The 21,446-nt window shown below is 34.0% G+C and overlaps 1 protein-coding gene across 1 annotated transcript in view; it reads right to left on the reverse strand.

Annotated features, from left to right (window-relative positions):
- LOC144370522 (axin interactor, dorsalization-associated protein-like) overlaps positions 1-21,446 on the reverse strand; it is a 79,212-nt gene that overhangs the window by 40,286 nt on the left and 17,480 nt on the right. The window contains exons 5-10 of the mRNA XM_078031330.1: positions 20,048-20,111; positions 19,675-19,781; positions 15,997-16,062; positions 5,378-5,500; positions 3,630-3,752; positions 2,701-2,819 (exon numbers count right to left, since the gene is read on the reverse strand). Of these exons, the coding sequence (XP_077887456.1) occupies positions 2,731-2,819; positions 3,630-3,752; positions 5,378-5,500; positions 15,997-16,062; positions 19,675-19,781; positions 20,048-20,111 (572 nt within the window). The 3' untranslated portion in view covers positions 2,701-2,730. The remainder of the gene's footprint in view (positions 1-2,700; positions 2,820-3,629; positions 3,753-5,377; positions 5,501-15,996; positions 16,063-19,674; positions 19,782-20,047; positions 20,112-21,446) is intronic.

Raw genomic sequence — 21,446 nt, forward strand, 5'->3', positions numbered from 1 at the left:
CTAATTGATTGTACCACTTCTGTAGCAAAGCCCAAGGTAGCTGCCCATATACAGGTTGTGTAGAGAATACTGTCCCTTGATTCAATTATACTTTTGTATCTCAAAAGTTTTAGAAGTCCTCTCCAGCAAATTGTGTTTGAATTTAGTTACTAAAATCATTTCATTTGTGAAGCAGTAGTGTTTCAACCTGAAAGTATTATTGCTATAGTTGTAATTATTGTCCAGTAACTCATCCCCTCCCACACTAGAAAGTAAATTTAAACAACTAATTTGTGAGATACAGATTGCTTTGTGTTAACTGCTTCAAGATAAAATCACCTTTTTTGGGGGGGGAGGTTTGGTCATTCAGGTCTGAATTAAAGCTAAGCTGATGACAATGTTCAATTTAAGTTTGTTTAATGCTGATGAAAGACATTCATACAAAGCATCCTCTTTTTTTTCATATAACCCCATTCTTTGGTGGAGGCTGGGGTTGTGGCTCAGTGGTAGAGTACTTGCCTAGCACAGGCAAGGCCCTGGGTTTAATCCTCAGCACCACATAAATAAATAGAGGTTAAAAAAAAGCATTCTTATGTGAAGGATGCTAAATGTTTCTTCATATAAATTATCACTTTGAGGGGCTGGGGTTGCATGTGAGGCACTGGGTTTGATCCTCAGCACCACATATAAATATAAAGGTACTGTGTCCATCTACAACCAAAAAAAAAAAAAAAAAGGTTTGTTTTTTTTTAAATTATCACTTTGATATACATGTTTTATAGTATGAGAGAACAGAAAGAACAATGTATCAGTTTTGCTACATTTTAATAGCAGATTTTAAGGGAGCAATATCAAACATCAGTAACATCAAACAAAAAGGTACTGAGTACTCCACAGGGTACAGAGTGCTGCCAAGCACCTTGGAAAGTTTACATGACATGGAGAAGATGAGGCCCTTCTCTTGAGAAATTTACAGTCTGGAAATTTTGACTACTCAGAGTTTCAGTTGAGTGAACATTTTATTAAGGCAAATTCTTCATTTCCTAGAACTACTGTAGACTGAACTATTTTTGCACTTGTGAAATTAACCCAATCCAGATGAAAGAAAAGACTAAATTTGGTTGATAATTCTTTCAGGCTCATATAGTTTTATGAGTCTAGTAAACAAAACTGACCTAACAGACAACTGAAAAATTAAAGACTAGTTCTCTTGAAGTGCAAGGGCTAAAACAACTGTTATTGGTTTTAAAAAGCAAACGGATGGTATGATTAGGGTTTACACTAGTTTAAAAATAGGCCAAGTATTGCATTCCCTTCATGCATTGTTCATTTAAAATAGTGAATATTAAAATACGTGGGTTCTACATGTAACCCACAAAAAAGCTCCTCACAAATCTTTATGTTCTGTGTATCAAATATACACCTTGTGTACTATGAAAGTTTTATTTATGTCTCATCAAGTTAAAAGTAATGTAAATAGTGAAATTATAATAGGCTAATGACCTGCATATTTTCATATGAATGTCAATATATCTAAATAGGAAATAAATGGCAGTCATATCTACCTATATTAAAAAAAATAAAATATCTTTCCAGATTTTGCATAAAGACAAGGTATGCAGGTTTTAAGGTTTCACAATCAGTTGTCAGAAAAACAGCAGTTGTTCCTAAAGTATCTCATTAGCATCTGACTCAATTATTTTTAGATGACATGATTTAGAAGACGTAAACCCACCCCAAAATTTGTAATTATTCTGAGAGAGATGGTTTTAATGTTAACCCTAGAATCATTAATGTTAACCCTAGAAACAATAGCAATGTGATGTAGAACAACTAATCAACATGACTAAAAATGTGCTCACTTTCAGAAAAACAATCTGGTCATCTGGAAAAAAAATCACAGCTACAATCTGGGGAACACTCCCATATAGGATATTGATCTGATCAAGGCATACTATTTCTAAGTAGAACCAGGGTGAATTTAGGCCAGCTCTAAGGAACAGCCTATAAGACAGACTATAACTGATCCAATTTCCTTTCAAAGCAATCTGGTACTATCCTACCCACTTCAATTCAAAAGTTTGAAGTTAATTCAAATCAAAAGACCATATTGGAGCAAAAGTGAGCAAATGTGTAAACTCTAGCACATTCTTATTGCTGTATTAAGTTTGAAGATGAGCAAACCTACCACAGGAGTATTGTTCCAGGAAGCAGGGTAGGAAGAGTGGTAAATTAGGAAACAGACTATTAATTGCACAATTAATAGGAAAGTAAAAACAAGTTTCAAAATCTACAATAAATCTGTATCCAAAGGAGTCATAACAATGAGGTGCTGGACTTTAGTTCTGTTGTACAGCTTTGCAATGGACTCACTGGCCTATAGGTACGGCTCACTTCCTGCCTCCTGAAGGATGAATATGCTACACAGAGCTATGATGGTTTCTACTGAGTGGTAAAATTCACAGAAATTAGACATTACTCATGTCAGAATCATTCTTTGTGCAAAGTTTGATGTAGATGAAGATAAAGTGGTTTCTTGGTCAATAACTGCAATTTCTTTCTTTTAAAGTCAGTGGGTTTCTTGTATCTGTAACCACAATAGATTTAAAATACTCTGATGATTGATCTACTCCAATGTTACATTCTCGATAAGAGGGACTAAGAAGAAACATGAACTAGTAACCATTAGAACAGTATGAATCCTATATGTATATCACTTACAGTTCTATTACAGTTGGCCCAGGTTTAATCTCATCCATCTCCATGAAAGCAAAACACTTGGTGCTGGTAAACCTTTTTTTTAAGCTTGTAGTGTTTGAATTCAAAGAAGATAGCTGCACCTAAGGAATTAAAACAACATAAGCCAGAGACCACACATTTCTTATGTGTCACCAGAAGCCTATGATTTTACAAAGTAACATGTCAAACAGTCTGATGACACAACTGTTGATAACTCACTGTGGCTGTCACTCCAAGCTCTGGTACTAGCATGTCTGAGTGACATTTCTCCATATCATTTAATTCTATAAAGTACAACAAAACTGTATAGCAAGAATGTAAGTTATGTACACAGGTAGAATCATAAACTACCAAAGAATATAAAATATTAAATACCACAAGAAAAACAGAAGTTACTTAAGTATCAGCAGTACCTATAGAAATGGTTTCAATAAGCACCTATATTAGATAGAATAGAAATTTAAAAGAGTTCCTTTAAAAAAAATTCTACCTTATAATATCATTTCTCTCCCTCCTGAAACAACCACGCCCAGATTGTCCTTTCCATATTCTTACAAACTAACTGCCAGTTATAGTATCTTTTTTACCCAATGCATCTTATTGAAAGAAAAAAAATAATTTAACTGTTAGAAAGTAATCATTAGGTTCCTAAAAGGACTTAAGGTAATTATTAGGGAACCTGCTTCCTTAACTCTGTATTATGAGAAAAACTTCCCTATCAAATAATATTTAACCACATTATTACACAACTAGATAATGCAACTGCTAATTCTCATATTTAAAAAAAATTGATTTGACTTTAAGTCAATATTCATAACTATGTGACATAAGATCTTGTGTTAAGTACACTATGAACACAAACCCAGATAAGTACTGTATCCTTAAGAAGTCAGTAACTGATAATTACAAACCTTTGGTTAATTTTTCAATATGCTTCTGGAGCTCAATGTCCACATTAAAATGAACATATGTATCTTCTTTTCTTGAAGCCACAGGAGTATCTTGCACAGGAGTTAAATCTATGCCATTCAGATCTGGAGAAACAATTAAGTTTCTGCTTATGAGCATTCACATATACAGACGGAAAATATAGAAACTGCAAAGGTTACAGTTCCTAAAGAGGCATGGAAAGAGCTGAGAGGAGATTCTCAGGCTAAGAGATTCCTATTTGGTGTGAGCAAGTATGTGAGAGTTGTTGAAGTTCATGGGGTATGTGGAGAGAAATGAATATAGACTGGATAGGGGACAAGGAAGCCTTTACATGGCCAAGTGAACAAAACTTGATCTTCATAGTGAAGTGGTAAAAAGAACAAACATGTTTTTCTTAGGGAATAGCCCACTATATTTTTCTATGCAAAAAAAAAAAAAATCTGGAGTATTTAATTTGCCACAATGGAGCTCTGCCACCAATTTCTAACTTTGATCAAGTATGACTTATTTAGAAAAGCCTTTAAACCTAACCTTATCATAATTTCCCTGTTAAGAACCAAAAATGGATGAGAACAGCCAACAAAAACCCTTTTGTTAATGAATAATTTTTCATATATATTATCTAAATTCTGGTTATACTGTTTACAACATACCCTGAATTTACAACAACCAGATGGTACGTTATATATAGTTTTAATTTTCTGGGTTTTAAAATCTCAGTTTATAGTCAAATGCAACATGGACTCATTTAATAACTCCTCAGTGTTTATGTGTTATTCATTTATGTGTCTCAAAAAGCTCAAAAACAATTTAGTACATTTAATAATTAAAAAATATTTACATAAAAATATTTCAGTTTAACATATGCAAAGGTAATTTAACATTTACAACATCATTAAATATTTTTGTGTTTTAAGTATACTTTCTGAAAGAGTATGCAGTTTTACAAATGGCCTATCAAACAATGTAAATATTTTCCAGTATACTATATATTTGATAACTGGTAACATCGGAATTTAAAAGTGTACCAGTATTAGTGCTGTGGATTATGTTCTTTAAATAAATGTTTTTCTTTGTGGTCAATTGATAAAAGTTCCTCCATTTAATTTCAGCACCAATCTGTTCCTTTGGTGCAAAACTATAGATTAAAATAAGCCGTTTGTACTAACTATAGTTATTTCTGTAAAATGGTATAATTTATTCCTTAATCACATCATCATCCCACGGGATTGCTTTCAGGGCATGGATGTTATGGACGCACCCTACTTCCCTGTCCCCTGATTTTCATCTGCCTCTGTAGGACTCACCTAAGTAGATACCTCAGTAGCACAGGAAGAAGAAGGGGCTGAAGCAGGAGAGATGGGAAAACAGGACATGGGGCTTTGTGGAGAGAAATGAATATAGACTGGGTAGGAGAAGGTGAGGGGTGCTATTGTTAATCTACATCCTGAAGGCTGTAGCTGCTGTTAAGGACAATGTGTATGTTTAGTCTGCACGTTAGATGGAATCTGAAGAGCAAAAATCTATACAAACTCAAAAGCAAAAGTGAGTGTATAAGTAGGAAATATTTTTTGTAAGTCTTTCGAACTATGCTCTGTTATGATCTCTTCTAGGATTTTGCCTCATTATAGAATGCATTAAAGTAAGTTGTCACATATACAAGATCATCCCCTGTCAAAAACTTTGTCTCATATGAGAAAAAACATAATGCAATTTGCCAGTTATTTACCCTTTACACTAACTGTAATATAGGGATCGATGCACTGTCCAGCGTCTTTCAGACCAATTTTCTCAATCCTGATAGTGAGTAATGTCATTCCCGGTTCTGATGGCAACCTTGGTAATAAAGTACCTGGCAACAGAGAAACCTCAATAAAAGTTAGCTCCACCAATAATGCAGAGTAAATACTTTGACAAACAGAAGCTATAGCCTACCTCTTAGGAACTAGCTAGGCATTATGTATTTTTATTTCCAAAATTCATGAACATCTGATGTTATACTTTTTTAGAAAAATATTTAATTTTACACATAATATATCTGCATTTCCCAACCATACAATCACCTTTAAGCAGAAATAATAATTTCTATAATAATAGTATATAGTATGTATAATAAAAGTATGTTAAAAACATCACTTGAGGAAGCCCAATGATACATAATATTATAATATGCTCACATAATATTTATATTCAATATGTACTTCTATATTATATTCAGCATCTTAATATGAAGTGGTAGAACAAAGACAAGAAAAGCTTTTAAAATACTTGTTATACTGTTCTAAAGTCTGAGACATTTAATATCACAGTTGATCAATACATTCTTCTCTTTAGTTACTCCTAATAAAGAAAATAATTTACAATTTGATATTTGTTTTAACTTAACTATATAGTCTAACTTCTATTCTTCATTCTATTTTGTATGATTTATTCTCTCAGAAATTAGTACTATACAGACTGCCATATAAAATGGCCATTTGTATAACTGAACATTTTCCCCAAAACCAACTAAAATTTTTAAAACTAAAAACCCACCCAGAACAACATGACAACATTCACCCACCAAGAACATATGAAGGAAGAAATCAACTGTTCAGTATGTTCCCTTTTTTGAAACTACCAATAGAGAACAGATGCAAATAAGCTGATTTTAATCAAGTATGTATACAGAACCTCAAAATACACTTAAAAAAGATTTTGGTTGATGTTTTTCAAGTTTCTATTCAACAATGTGTTATGCTACTTTTAATGATGAGTTATTTGAAATACATGAAGTAATCATCACACTACATTTGAAAATACACATTTGATAGATGGCAAATGTGGCTTGAGGAAATTTTGGGAGGTGATGGGAATGTTCTGAACTTGTATAGTGATGGCAGATGCAAAACTCTATAGAGGTGTCAAAAATCGATGAATTTTATACTTACAGAAGGGAAATGTTATGAAATGCAAATTGTACCTCAACAGTGCTGTTAAAAATGTATTACTTTCTAATTTAAACAAATATGAAGACAATACAGACAAATGCAATAATAGGAAGGCCTGGAGGCTGCATTCCACTGTTGCATTAACAAACCTAAATGGGCTCAGGCTGATATCATTAAATATATACATAATACCTTTTATGCATCTTCTTTGATTGACAAATGAGGGTACTTTTAGAAGAGGGGCTTGTACCTGGACATCTGGGATGAACTTCAGAAAGTTAAGAAACACCTCTGAAATTTTATGAAAAATGTGAATATGTATACATTTATATTTATATATATACATAAATATTCATATGTATGTATATCATATATAAATTTTTCTGCAGAAAAGTTCATTCTATTATGTAGTACATGGCTGTATAAATATGCTACAGTTTATGTACACATTCTTGTGTTGATAGACATTTGAATTACTTCAAGTGTTTGGATATAGTTAACAGGCTATTATAAATACTCTTCTGAACATCTTCTAGTGCCCATAAGCACCCATTTCTGAAACAGAGGAATCACTAAGTCACCTGGCATGTTACCTCCATACCTACTATGTAATGACAATCCATTTCCCAAGGTGGTTGTGCCAACTTTTATTCCTAGCCCAAGTACAGTAGTGTTCCCATTGCTCCACATCCTCACTAGGTACTGTTTTCTCAGATTCTTCATGTTAGCCAATTTTGGTATAAAGAGATCAATCATTTTAATTTTAATTTGCATTCCTCTGAAGATTAATAAGGTTGAGCACCTTTTAGAATAAATCAAATATATGATTTCCTCTTTTCTGAAGTGTGTTCAATTATTTTGCTCGATTTTCTATTGAGATGTCTATCTTATTGAGCTGCAGGAGGTCTCTATTATTTTGCTGGACAAATGTTTTACAAATAGCTTCTTAGTAGTTTTCCTTTATAAAGACTTTTTGTTGAAGTAGAGCATATACATTTTAAAATGCACAAATTGTTAGTACAGTTTGCTAAACTTCCACAAAGTGAATACACCTGTATAACTAGTATCAGATCTAGGAAAGATATGATCAGCCTCCTGGGAGTGTCCTTCCCCCCCACCCTATCCAATTCACTCTTCCAAAAGATAGCAACCATTGCTAACTTCTAACGCCAAGTGTTAGTTTTGAATGTTAAGAATGACTTTTCTCTGCCATGGTGTCTTCTGATTATGATAAATACTTACTGCTAGTAATATTCAAATTTCTTAATATCTTCCTTTACAATCAGTGCTTTTTATGTCATATTTAAGAAAACTTACCCCACTCCAAAATCATAAAGGTATTATCTTGAAAGCATTTTATAGTTTTGCCATTCACACTTAATTCTATATGTCACACAGAATTATTGACTACGGTGTATAGTAGGAGCTTTAATTTCATTAAATTTCACATAAATACTCAATTGTCTCAGCACTACTCATTAAAAAGACTGACATTTTCCACCACTGATCTGCAGTCCCACCTCAATCATAAATCATGTGGCAATCACTTTCTGAGTTTTCTATTCTGTCTTACCGGACTGTTTATCCTCTTACCACTAATATAGTATCTTAATTCTGTAGCTGTATAAAAGGTCCAGGAACTGCAATAAAAATTCAGATGAGTTTCAAAAAGAGTCTATCTTTATAAACTGCTTCTTCTAATTTATGAACTAGTATATATCTTTACATTTTAAAAATCATAACAATTATTTAATAGAATTTTATTTGACCTAAAAGCCTTCAGAAATAAAGACCTACAGATCCAGGGAAAACTCCTGTTTTTTTTGTTTATGTTCCATGAAGAATGGATGGCCATGTAGAAATGACTGGAAAATGGGGTGTGAGCTAATGGTAAAAGGCTGCCAGGGTCCCAGCAAGCCCTGTCTGGTCAGATTCTTCTTGGCCTCTCTGTATAGCTTTCTTTCCTTCTGGACCTAAGGCAGGTCCTGTCTGGAATGAGGGTTTTTAAGGGAGGGGTAAGGGAGGGTAGGGGGACAGTAAGGGAATAGCAGGGAGGGAAAGAAAGAGAAAGAGAAAGAGAGAGAGAGAGAGCGCTTTCTAGATTTTATGACTGGCTTTGGGAGAGAAGGGTGAACGGACAGGAGGGCAGGAGGAGAGCAGAGGCTTTGCTGCTGAGGTTGCTTTTGGGATTCCAATCTCCTTCAGTTAGAAGTTCTCAGCAGGCCAAAACCTCACCCTTTGGGCTATCATATTCTGATCTGACCCTGCCCACCTTTCCCCTCTCCCTCCCTCCTCCTCCCTTTCTCCTTTTAAAAAGGGAATGTGTAGATCTTTCCATCTTCTAAGATCTTCTTTGATTTCTCTCTTTAGAGTTCTGTAGTTTTCATTGTATAGATCTTTGACTTCTTTCATTGATTCTCAAGTATCATTTTTTTTGAGGTTATTGTAAATGAAGTAGTTTTCCTCACTTCCTTCTCAGAGGCTTTGTCACTGATATACAGAAATACCTTTGATTTATGGGTATTGATTTATATCCTGCTCCTTTGCTGAATTCATTTACTATTTCTGGAAAGATCGACCTTGTTGTTGGATAGGCAGAATTAATATTATCAAAATGACCATACTACCAAAAGTGCTATATAGATTTAATGCAATTCCAATCAAAATCTCAATGGCATTCCTCATAGAAATAGAAAAAGCAATCATGAAATTCATCTGGAAAAATAAGAGACCAAGAATAGCTAAAGAAATCCTTAGCAGGAAGAGTGAAGCAGGGAGTATCGCTCTATGAGACCTTAAACTATACTACACGGAAATAGTAACAAAAACAGCATGGTTTCAGCACTAAAACAGACTGGTAGACCAATGGTACAGAATAGAGGACACAGAGACTAACCCACAAAATTACAATCATCTTATTTTAGACAAAGGTGCCAAAAACATGCACTGGAAAAGATAGCATTTTCAACAAATGGTGCTGGGAAAACTGGAAATCCATATGCAACAAAATGAAATTAAACTCATAACTCTCACCATGCACAAAACTTAACTCAAAATGTATCAAGGACCTAGGAATTAAGCCAGAGACTCTTCGTCTAATAGAAGAAAAAAGTAGGCCCTAAACTTCATCATGTGGGTTAGGCCCCAACTTCCTTAATAAGACCCCTATGGCACAAGAATTAAAACCAGGAATCAATAAATGGGATGGATTCAAACTAAAAAGTTTTTTTCTCAGCAAAAGAAAACAATCCGTGAGGTGAACAGAGAGCCTACATCCTGGGAGAAAATTTTTACCCCTCACAATCAGATAGAGCACTAATCTCTAGGGTATATAAAGAACTCAAAAAGCTAAGCACTGAAAAAACAAGTAACCCAATCAAAAAATGGGCCAAGGACTTGAACAAACACTTCTCAGAAGAGGATATACAATCAATCAACAAATATATGAAAAAATTTTCAACATCTCTAGCAATCAGAGAAATGCAAATCAAAACTAAGATACAACTCCAGTCAGAATGGCAGCTATTATGAAGACAAACAACAATAAGTATTGGAGAGGATGTGGGGGAAAAGGCACACTCATACATTGCTGGTGGGACTACAAATTGGTGCAGCTAATCTGGAAAGCAGTATGGAGATTCTTTGAAAATCTGGGAATGGAACCACCATTTGACCAAGCTATTCCTCTCCTTGGACTATACCCAAAGGACTTAAAAACAACATACTACAGGGACACAGCCACATCAATGTTTATAGCAGCACAATTCACAACAGCTAAACTGTGTAGCCAACCTACATGCCCTTCAGTGGATGAATGGATTTTTAAAAATGTGGCATATATACACTATGAACATTTTTAAAAGAGAATAAAATCATGGCATTTGCAGGTAAATGGATGGCATTGGAGAAGATAATGCTAAGTGAAGTTAGTCAATCCCCCCAAAACAAATGCCAAATGTTTTCTCTGATATAAGGAGGCTGACTCATAATAGGGTAGGGAGGAGGAACATGGGATGAATAGATGGATTCTAGATAGGGAAGAGGGGAGTGAGGGAAAGGAAGGAGGCAGGGGATTAGCCTCCTAATGAATGTGATGGACATCATTATCCAAAGAACATGTCTGAAGACACAAATTGGGTGTCAACCTACTTTATATATAGAGAAGCGAAAAATTGTGGTATATATGTGTAATAAGAATTGTAATGCAAAAAAAAAACAAGTACATGAATAACGTGAATTGGCGTGAACATACTTTATACAAAGATAAAAAAATTGTGCTCTATATGTGTAATAAGAATTGTCCATTGTCGTGTATTAAAAAAAATAAAATTAATAAAAGAAAAAGAAGGGAATGGGGAGTGGGTAGGGAAAAACTGTGGAATGAACCCAAACTAACTTTCCAATGCACATATGTGAATATACAATAATGAAACTCATCATTTTGAATATCTATAAGATACTAATTTTAAAAAATGTAAATAAATAGATCAGTAAAGTGGATGAAAGGGAACAGTGGGAGGGAGGATGGGGAGGGTGAAGGGACTGAATTGGAGCAAATTATATTCCATGCATTTATAATTAGTCCAAATGAATCTAATGTCAAGAATAACTACTATGAACAAATGAAAAAAAGAATAATGACTTCACTGTTTTTATAAAATGCATTCTCATAAACAATTCAATTGAGAGAAATGAAAAAAGTAAAAGAGAATGTACAATTCAACATCTCACCAACCATAACAATTATTAAGTCACTCTTCCATCTTTTTCTCTAATTTCAAGATGGCTCCAGTTTCATTTTCCTTTTGATATTCTTTTATTTTTTCAACAAAGGTTTATTTTCTACATAAAATTCTTATATTTCTTTTGTTGAATTTATAATAAGGTCCTTGATATTATTTAATACTACTATAAATATTATAATAGTTCATTTTCTAAGCAACTATTACTTGTTTGAGATAGAATTGATTTGTCTGTACAGATTTTATATCCAGGAACCGCATTATCTTATTAATGAGTTATGAATAGGTTTTTGCATATATTCTCTATATGTGCATCTTCAGAGTAAATTCTCAGGAATGGGATTGCTAAGGAAAAAATATATACTTATATGTTGTTAGAGAATGCTCAATTCCCCTCCAAAGGAACTGTACCATTTTTCTATTCCCACCAGTGATTAATAAGTATCTATTTCCCCTAAGACTCTCCAACAGTAGCTTTATGTTTTTATTAAAAATAAAGTTGAGTATCTTTTTATATGTTTAACGGGTATTTTTTAAATGTGTGTGTGTGTGTGTGTGTGTGTGTGTGTGTGTATGTGCACGCTCACGCGCTTGCTCATATTGTCTGTTCCTCTCATGTATTCTGCTTTGGTTATTACAATTAAAATTTTTCTTTATATATTAAGAATGTTGGGTTGGGATGTAGCTCAGTGGCAAAGTGTCTGCCTTGCATTTGCAAAATCCTGGAATCAAACCCCAGTTCTAAAAAAGACAAAAAAAGAACCCACCCCACCCCACCCCCCAAAACCCCCAAGAATGTTACCTCTTTTATGTATTACCTCTTTACTACCTGTTTTGACATTCAAAAGATGATTGCTTTACAACTTTCAAAAAGTCTTTTTGATGTTAAGATTATTTTTTGCCAAGTTGATATTAAACTTGTTGTTACTTTGGGGTGAGTCAATTTTATAAGCTGTCATTATCTAGATCTTTCAGTTGAAATGGTAGGGCTGATGCTACATTCCTTATCAACAATCTTTTTGCCTGAGACTACACAGTAAGGTTTAATGTAATCATTATGCTTCAGATAATTTAATATGGAGGCAGTGATTTCAAGTCTGAATTTCTTGTTTAATTTAAGGTAGAATGTCAAACATTGTGTTCCATGATGAAGGAAGCTGACTGTAATTAAGATCATAGATTGCATAGAAAGGTGCCTATTTAAGGTGTTTCAGAATGCTCTATGATGTGCTCTCTCTGCATGGTCAACTCCTACATACTCAGCGAGTCCTAAATCTGGACAGATTTATTGAACTCCCTCAGCCCTTCTTTTTTGCCAACCTACGACATTGGTGCACATCTCTAATTATAATCATGTGCTTTTGGCTCTGTCTTGCTGACTACACAATAAGCATCCTGAAAGGTGTGGGAACTGTTCCTTTTGTAGTATGCACAAGGAATAAACAGATCTTTGTTGAAGAAATATTTTATTGAATGAATGACTGAATTTCCAGTTCTAGAGGTTATCATGCTCTAGTAAACAAATGGCTAGAGAATCTATATCAATGAGTGAAGAAATAATAAACATAAAAGAAGATCAAATACTAGAATAATACCATACCATCTATAGCTCCCAGGTAGATGAAAAAGGGTGCATGTTTTTGCATCAAAGATAAAACCATGATAGTTGTAAATTGAGCCAATGCATTAAAAGGAAGATTTCTAAGTGAAGAATTAACATATCCAATTACATAGTGTAATATGAGAACAAGTCAACTACATTCATAAAATTCGAAGACTAACAAGGATAAGAAAGAAATCACTACACACAATCCAGTGTAAACTGTGCTATTCCAGCTAGATCATCTGCTCTCAGATCTAGAGCAAAGATCAGAAGAAATGTTCTTCCACATGGAACTGCTATGTAAATAAGAAATAGCTAACACTTGTGAGTATTTGTGTTGTGCCACATACTATCCTACTCCTCTCATCTAATCCTCACAACAATAGTTTAGTTCTATTTTTCAGAGGTGAAAAGTGAGGCATAGAAAAACAAATTATCCATAATCACACAGCAGGTTGGCTACAGAGTCCATGCTTTTAACCATCATGTCTCATTTTAACATTTTTATTTTAATTGTCCCTAAAGCCTTAAAAGGAACTGCAGGAGAACCTCCCCATCTCAAGCTTCTGCAAAGTTCCTTTTGCCATGTAAACATAACAGTCACAAGTTCCCAGGATTAGAATATAGACATTTTTGTGAGGCCACTATTTGTGCCTCATACTTTTAAATATGGAAAACTCTAAATGGCTACAGCTGTCCAAACCAAGTTTTCAATAACATCTCAGGGATGTTATTGAGCTGTCACTAAGAACTCCCAAGTAAGGGATTGATTAAAAAAGAGTAACATTTGAACTTTGTACACTGAGCAATGCACATTCACAGGAATGGACAGAGACTGAGTAGCCCAGATAGCAATATGATAGGTCTTTAACACTCATTTAGCAGTGAGCAGCAGGACTGTGTTCATTTGGTTAATTCCACTTTCAGTTTTTACTGCAAGACAAAGGAAGCCATTGGTAGCTGGTGAGCCCCAAGTTGTACTGAACACAGAAAGCACGTCTTTTTCTGACTTATCTGCCCCTAACCACCTCTTATGCACCAACCAGAGCAAGCATGCTCTCACTGGTGTCAAAAAGAGTTGGAAGGAATTACTGAATTCAGTGTGATTTTCTGTGAGAGGAAGATTCTAAGCCTAAACCTAAAGACAACTCTGATAAAATAATGACAATGAATTGGAAGGTTTGGAACCATTTTACCACACTACTGTAATAGGGGATACCAAAAAGTCCATCTTGTTGTTTATTAACAGGTGGTACTTGGTAAAAACTCAAGTTGCTCTATTTCATTGTGCTTCATCTGTGGAAAACAATTTATGTAGGTAGCTATGGATCCCCCAAATGGCTGTTTGTTAAACATAGACAAGTTTGCTTAAGAATGTTTTAAAAACTGTGTAAAAGCATCTGACCTAGCCAAGAATGTTACAGCCACTGCCACTGTGGAGAGGAAAGGGAATTGTGCAAGTAAGGCCTCTGCCTCTGCTGGGCACCCAACAGCACTGACACAGACCGAGCAATGAAGCACCACTGTACCTGCAACAGGTACAGAAAAACAATGGGAGAACATCTGAAGCCCCTCACCCCCCCCCGCCCATAACTTATTTGTTCCAAGAGGGTGCTGAGAAAAATGAAGGTCTAAGTATCAAGTAGGATGGCCTCACATTCAATAGTCTCTGTGTAGCCATAGAGATCATGGAGAATCAGACAATGAAAGGACCACCAACCTGAGGATGAGTCTGGAGTGACATGGATATGAAGGTCAGTGGGATCCTTAAGGCCCTGTCCTCACATGCAGAAGAGGAAGTCATTCTTTTCTTTCAACTTTTTATTTTTGCTTTTTAAAAATTTCTATTGTTTATATCTCACATCATACCATAAGGACAATTTCTAGTCCAAAATTGGAAATGGCATGACAGTCTTTGTTCCAAAATAGTACATTATTGTCTAGGTTAGAACATTAAAAGAGGAAAATTACCAAAGATTATATTTTTTTAAAACACTGATTTGAATTTGCTTTTTACATGATATTGTACAAATGTTTGTCACAGGCATTTACTTCAATAAGAGGTGAGTCAGTCTTCATTTTGCCTTGGTGCTTGGTGAATTAAATGTCATGAATAAGGAGTACAAAATTTGTTGTCCATACTTTTAGGACAGAGATGGACCTGATATCTAAAATGTAAACTAAGCATTATCATATGTGTGTGATTATATATTTATGTCTTCTTTGTTTTAGATTTATCATACTTGCAATTAAATTCAGATGTTTGATACTACCAATTCAAAGTCTGTCACACACATTTTTTAAGTGCACATTTCTTTGTAATTTTAAAATCCAATAAAAAGGATATATATAAAATAATATTTTCTATTATTTTGGGATAATTTTAACATAATTTAAAATAATGGTATTGTCAAATCATTATTTGGTCATAACATTTTGTAGATGGCACAAAACATGAAATGGGTCTTAAAAATCTAGCAAGAGAAAAATTTTGCAATTTGTACTGCACATCTGCAATTTGTACACACATACAAATTGTGTGAAAATATGAAAACACATGCACAATTTCTTTTGGTTGGTAATTGATTAGTAGTTGAGGAACTGCTCCAACCTTTCAAGATAAAGAGTAAAATCATAAGAAGTTTATTCACTTTGAAATTATATTAAAAGTTTGATAAAAATCTTAGAGGTCATTAGCATTCAAACAATATTTCTAGGTCTGTCAAAAATTATACTTTATTAAAGTTGTTTGTATATAGGTTATATGAGTATATTCTTGTTTTTATTTTCTTTATTGACTGGTACTAGAAATATGTATTTTTCTGTGTTCAGAAATATGTGATTTGGATAATGGCTGAATTCTTAAGTGTCACCATCATATCTGGAAAAAAATAATAAATACTCTCACAAAACCTAAGATGAATCAGTGGGTATATGCTTCATACACAGATGCCATTTACCATGCAAGGAAGAGTTACTACAGGTGTTGGGTTAAAAATTTGAGTGGCCAGGGGACTTTCAAGAAAAAGCAGGCCTGGGGCTGGGGATGTGGCTCAAGCGGTAGCGCGCTCACCTGGCATGCCTGCGGCCTGGGTTCGATCCTCAGCACCACATACAAAGATGTTGTGTCCGCCAATAACTGAAAAATAAATATTAAAATTCTCTCTCTCCTCTCTCTCTCCCTCTCTCACTCTCTCTTTAAAAAAAGAAAAGAAAAAGCAGGCCAGATGTTGCTTAGAGCCTTGATGAAGAGCCTACTCAATAGACATTTCCTATGAACCAATTTCTGCAAAGCTCTGGAGAAAACCTTTTGACTTCAAGTGACAAGATTCATGGATTAAAAAACAAAACAAACTGAGCCAGACATAGTTCTGCATGCCTGTAATCCCAACAACTTGGCAAGTTAAGGCAAGAGAGGCCAGCGTGGGCAACTTAGCAAAACCCTGTTTCAAAATAAAAAAAAATAAATCAAAGAGCTGGGGATGTAGCTAGGTGGTAGAGCACCCCTGACTTCAATCCCCAGTACTACAAACAAACATGTAGAAACAAATTATAAAAAAGAAATCTTAAAATGTTTTCAAAACTGCTTGAGAGTAATAGAATATTAACAAGCCTTAAAACTATTGAAAAACAGCTAGGCTTATGTTTAGGTCACTCAGAAACGTTTTTTTAGATTTTGTCTAAAATTGTGACATGGCTATTTGTGCATGTGGTACTAGGAAATGAATGTAGGGCTTCACACAGGTGAGGCAAGCACCCTACCACTGAGCTACATCCCTAGTTCTTTCTATTTTGAGACAAAGTCTCTCTAAGTTGCCCCCACTGGCCTCAAACTTGCAATCCTCCTGCCTCAATTTCTCAAGTAGCTAGGATTATAAGCATATAATCCTGGCCAGCTATTTTTTTTTAAATTTGTATTACTTTGGTTTATCATTTAGAAGCTTTAATATTCAACATGATAAATAAATTTTCAGGTAATAAATAATAGGTTATAAATTTTTATCCTCTATTTAAATGAGATCTACTGAGATTATCTTAAGAAAATTAAACTACTATTTGGACTTAAGCCAGTTAGTGTTTAAAGCAGTACAAAAAAGTTACTGTCTTATATGAGAATTGAAGGCTTTGAAAATGATAATAATGTCAAAGAAAGGTTTAACAATTTTTTATTCTTTTCAAGAAAGGTTGGATAAAAATCCATTTTTGATTTTAAATGGGAATAAACTACTCTTGATCATACCATATTCATATATTATACTTCATCTCATTAGCTTAAAGGTAGTAGTGTTTACCATGTGTGTTTGTCAAAACTCATAAAGATGTACACTAAAAAAGATGCCTTTTATATATGTAAGGGACACCTTAATAAATATTTTTTAAAAAGATCACAATAAGCTAGATGCTATAGCACAAGCCTGGAATCCAGGTGACTTGGGAGGCTGAGGCAGGAGGATCCCAAGTTTAAGACTAATCTCAGCAACTAAGTGAGGCCCTCAGCAACTAAGTGAAATCCTGTCTCAAAATAAAAAATAAAAAGGGCTGAGGATGTGGCTCACTGGTAAAGTACCCCTGTGTTAAATCCTCAGTACCAAAAAAAAAAAGTACAACAAACTAACAATTATATAAATTACATAAAATAAAGGTAATAAAAATGTTATAATTCTTAGAAACACCCTGCCATGATAATGTAGACACAACAGCCTTATCACGAGTGAAATCTTGGATGTCCACAGTATAACAATTTTTTTTTCCCATTCTACAATTAAGTTAAAGGTCAAATTGTCCTTCAATGATATTTTCAATTTTATAATGACACAGGCCCTGGAAAATATGATCAAAAATCAAATATAGCCAATTGAACTATATGTACTCTTTCTTACTCTTTCTTACTTTGAGGAAAATAATTCAGGGAATAGAAAGGTTTAGTGAGCTTTCTGTATCTCTGAAATAAAATACCAAAATGCTATATCAGAATAAAAAAATCTAATTACTTTGGGCTTAATCTTTCATAGCAAATAGACTTAATTTACAGAGTTTCTTTTCAACTCAGCAACCTGAACCCCATAAAGATCTGTCCATTTCATGACTTACATCATCTGCTTTAAGGATCTTGTTTGCTACAGAAGTATAACTAGTGAACAAATAACCAAACCCAGAAATTTATAGAACTGGAATCTATTTCAATTACAGCATGTGGTTTGAAAAGGAAATAAAAAATGCAGAAAAATTTTAGCAAATTTATTTACCTCATCATCTCAGCAATCTTGAAATTTCCTACAAATATAACAAGTAAAATATAGCTCTTTCTTCATAAGGACAAGCAGATTGGAAATAATTACCTTGTACCAAAGAAACACTAACAATAACATTTTATAGTGATTGTAATTTTTCTAATAATCCTATGGTGTAAGACTGTTAGCATCATTTATAGGTGATAATGAAAATACAGTAGCCACCAGTACCCCAGCAAATGAAAAGTATAATGCCAAATGATTTGTATGTGGTGCCTAATTTTCATTGTAACCCTATGAATTAGACATTGTCAACATCTCCTTTTATAAAGAATTAAGTACAGTCACTTAACTACTGATTGGCAGATGTTAGACTCAAAAGCGCAGGTATGTTATTGGTCTAAGCCTATACTGTTTATATTTCAAACGTCTTCTACCAAAGAGTATTTAAATTACTGGAATATGACTTTAATTATGAAGTTTTATGGATGATATGTATATTATATTTAATTATACCATAAAGCATAGAGTCTTTTAAAAAAATGCATCACAATAGTACAGCGCTATTTCTACACTTCCAAAAATGAACTAATTCATCAGAAGTAAAAACTGTGCACTGTATAAGAACAGAAGAAAGTATAGAAGTAGAAGAGGCAAATAATTTACTCAGGGTGCTTGACTAGGGTATTTTACAACCTTGTCAAGATCTTCCAAAAATAAAAAGGACTTACTATGTATTCTTTATTTCCCTGTTAAGGGCAACTGTTTAGTATCTATTCCTCCAGGTCCAGGTTTCACAATCATATATGATTATTTAAAGAACAGCTAGATATATAAAGAAAAGAATTAACATAGCAAACAGTTACTCTAGAAAGCCTACTTACAATGTTGGTCTATGGCTAGCATCTGGGAACCTGGATTTCAGCAGCATTCCCATCATGCCCTGTTAAGAAGATCACTGTGCCTAAACCGTCCATGCAAACAATATGGTTTGTGCTGAACACTTGCTTTCTTCCTGGAGTCTGTAGTTTTGGTTCACGCTAACCCCAATAAGTGTCTTGTGCACTGAATCTCTACAGTGCTTCCCCAATAGACAATATTTTTTCATTTCACAGGTGTGAAAGAATGTTGAGAGAATCAAGTACATATTTGACTCTGCTGGGAGAGGACTCTTAGAAGTTTGGTTTCCTCTGGAATTTGCCTGTGTGCCTTTACCCTTTGCTAATTTTGTTCTTGTGTTTTCTTGTTGTAATGACTCAGAATACAACTGTGAGTACAGCTATATGCTGAGTCCTGTGGGTCTTCCTAGCCAATCACTAAACATGGGATGTTTTGAGGATCCCTGACACAAATAGTAAGATACTTTCACAATAAACCGATAGTTACCACTAACAGAATGGCCATGATAATTTGCTTAAGATTGGCAAACCTGGAGATGTTTTACCCACCACTAAAAAGTACAAAAGTAAGTTCCAAACACCTGACCTTGAATTATATAATGTACATTTTTTTGTACCCACCAGGCACTCTAGCAGGAAAAGAATTAGGAGACCCTGCTCCAGCACCACCTTCTTCTTCATCTTCTTCAAATTCCAAATGCTCTTCCTCACCAGGGGCTAAAATTCTCCTATATAAAAAAGGACAGAAAAATTAGTGAGCTACTCCACTTAATACACCAGCTAACTAACTAGCCACTAACTTCCCAGATAAGATGCTGATTATTAGGTTGATGTTGATATAAATGTCAATGTCAATCATCTCATTGCTATCAATGGTAACAGTCATATCACCAATACCAAATTTGATAGGGAAAAAAATACAGAAATATTTGAAAAACAGGCATAAAATAGATAATAAAATCAGAAGACAAAATATGGATGCTTATTTATTTACCTTAATGGGCTAGGCTGAACATCAAATGGAAATTCTTTATTATATGTGAGAATATTTTTTAGGACTAGAATAAAGACATAGACAAACATTAGTCTTATATCTTAGTCTTACATGTTATGTAAGTCTTATATATTAGTTAGTCTTATATGTTATATCTTAAATTGATACTTTTAATCATATTTTATAGTGTATTAAGCCACACATTAATATATGTATTTTAAATTCCGAGCTTCACTATCATTTTAAGACTCTGCAATTGACTACTACTGAGTGTCTTAGCAAAATAAAAATGTCCATAGTGGACTGCAGGTACCAGTATTTTCAGAGTACTGTAAGATCTCCAAGGAAAGTCTCAGAGCCCTCATAGAAAATGAACCATAAAATAGTTCTCCAATGTACAAGGTCCTAGGTGATATGAGGTACCAGTGAAAGAGAATACCTCTTCTCCTGAAGTATTTTAATTAAAAGATTGATACTGAAGATGACTAATTAAAGAGAAATAGATAATCACATCTTATTCTTTATCCTAAATAGATTTCCCTCAATACTTATCACACTGGTAAGGTTTGTAGCAGCAAGGTTATAATTCTAATATTCCTTTTATGATGAAATTTATTGTATATGTGTGCACACATATATACATGCATATATATATATGTGTTTGTGTGTATATATATATATATATTTACACGTTTGTACACACACATACACACACACACACACACACACACACACACAGCAGACTTTCTCCGCAGGGAAGTCATCAAACAACATAATGCTATCACCTCTTGTGTCCTGATTGATTACTTTCTGGCATGTAAGCCTACAGACAGATGTTCTACAATTCTATCTGTATCTGGAAAAGTATTTTATGAAATTTATTGTTTCATTTCCCAATTTATGGGTTCCTAGTGACTACCTGCAATTATTTCAAGGTAAATATTTAGCATTATTAATTGGGCAACCCATGGTTTTTACTCTAATTACTCAGACTTTAATTTTGGAGTCTTGCAGATTTCAGTTAAAAGGAGTATGGCATATTGGGTTCCTAAATAAGGAAATTCAAAAAGAACAGGTTGTAATTACATAACTTATTCCAATAGGAGTCAATCATCCAGTGAGAAAGAAGTTGGAAACTTGTACCTAGATTCTCATTACTCACTCTTATTCTCTCTCCCTTTAGCTCTTCTTCATCCTTTATCTCTTTCTTCTTCTCAACAAATGCATACCGAGTACTCACAATGTTCCAATCACTGTTTTAGGTGCTAAAGATACACAGTAATCAAGAACTCATATTTGGACCTTAGACCTTACTAAGGAAAAGTAGACAATAAATATGCCAACAAATAAACAAGATAATGTAAGATGTGATTAGTGGTATGAAGGATACAAACAGGAT

This window comes from Ictidomys tridecemlineatus, chromosome 14 (genome assembly GCF_052094955.1).
Source record: "Ictidomys tridecemlineatus isolate mIctTri1 chromosome 14, mIctTri1.hap1, whole genome shotgun sequence".
NCBI lineage: Eukaryota > Metazoa > Chordata > Mammalia > Rodentia > Sciuridae > Ictidomys > Ictidomys tridecemlineatus.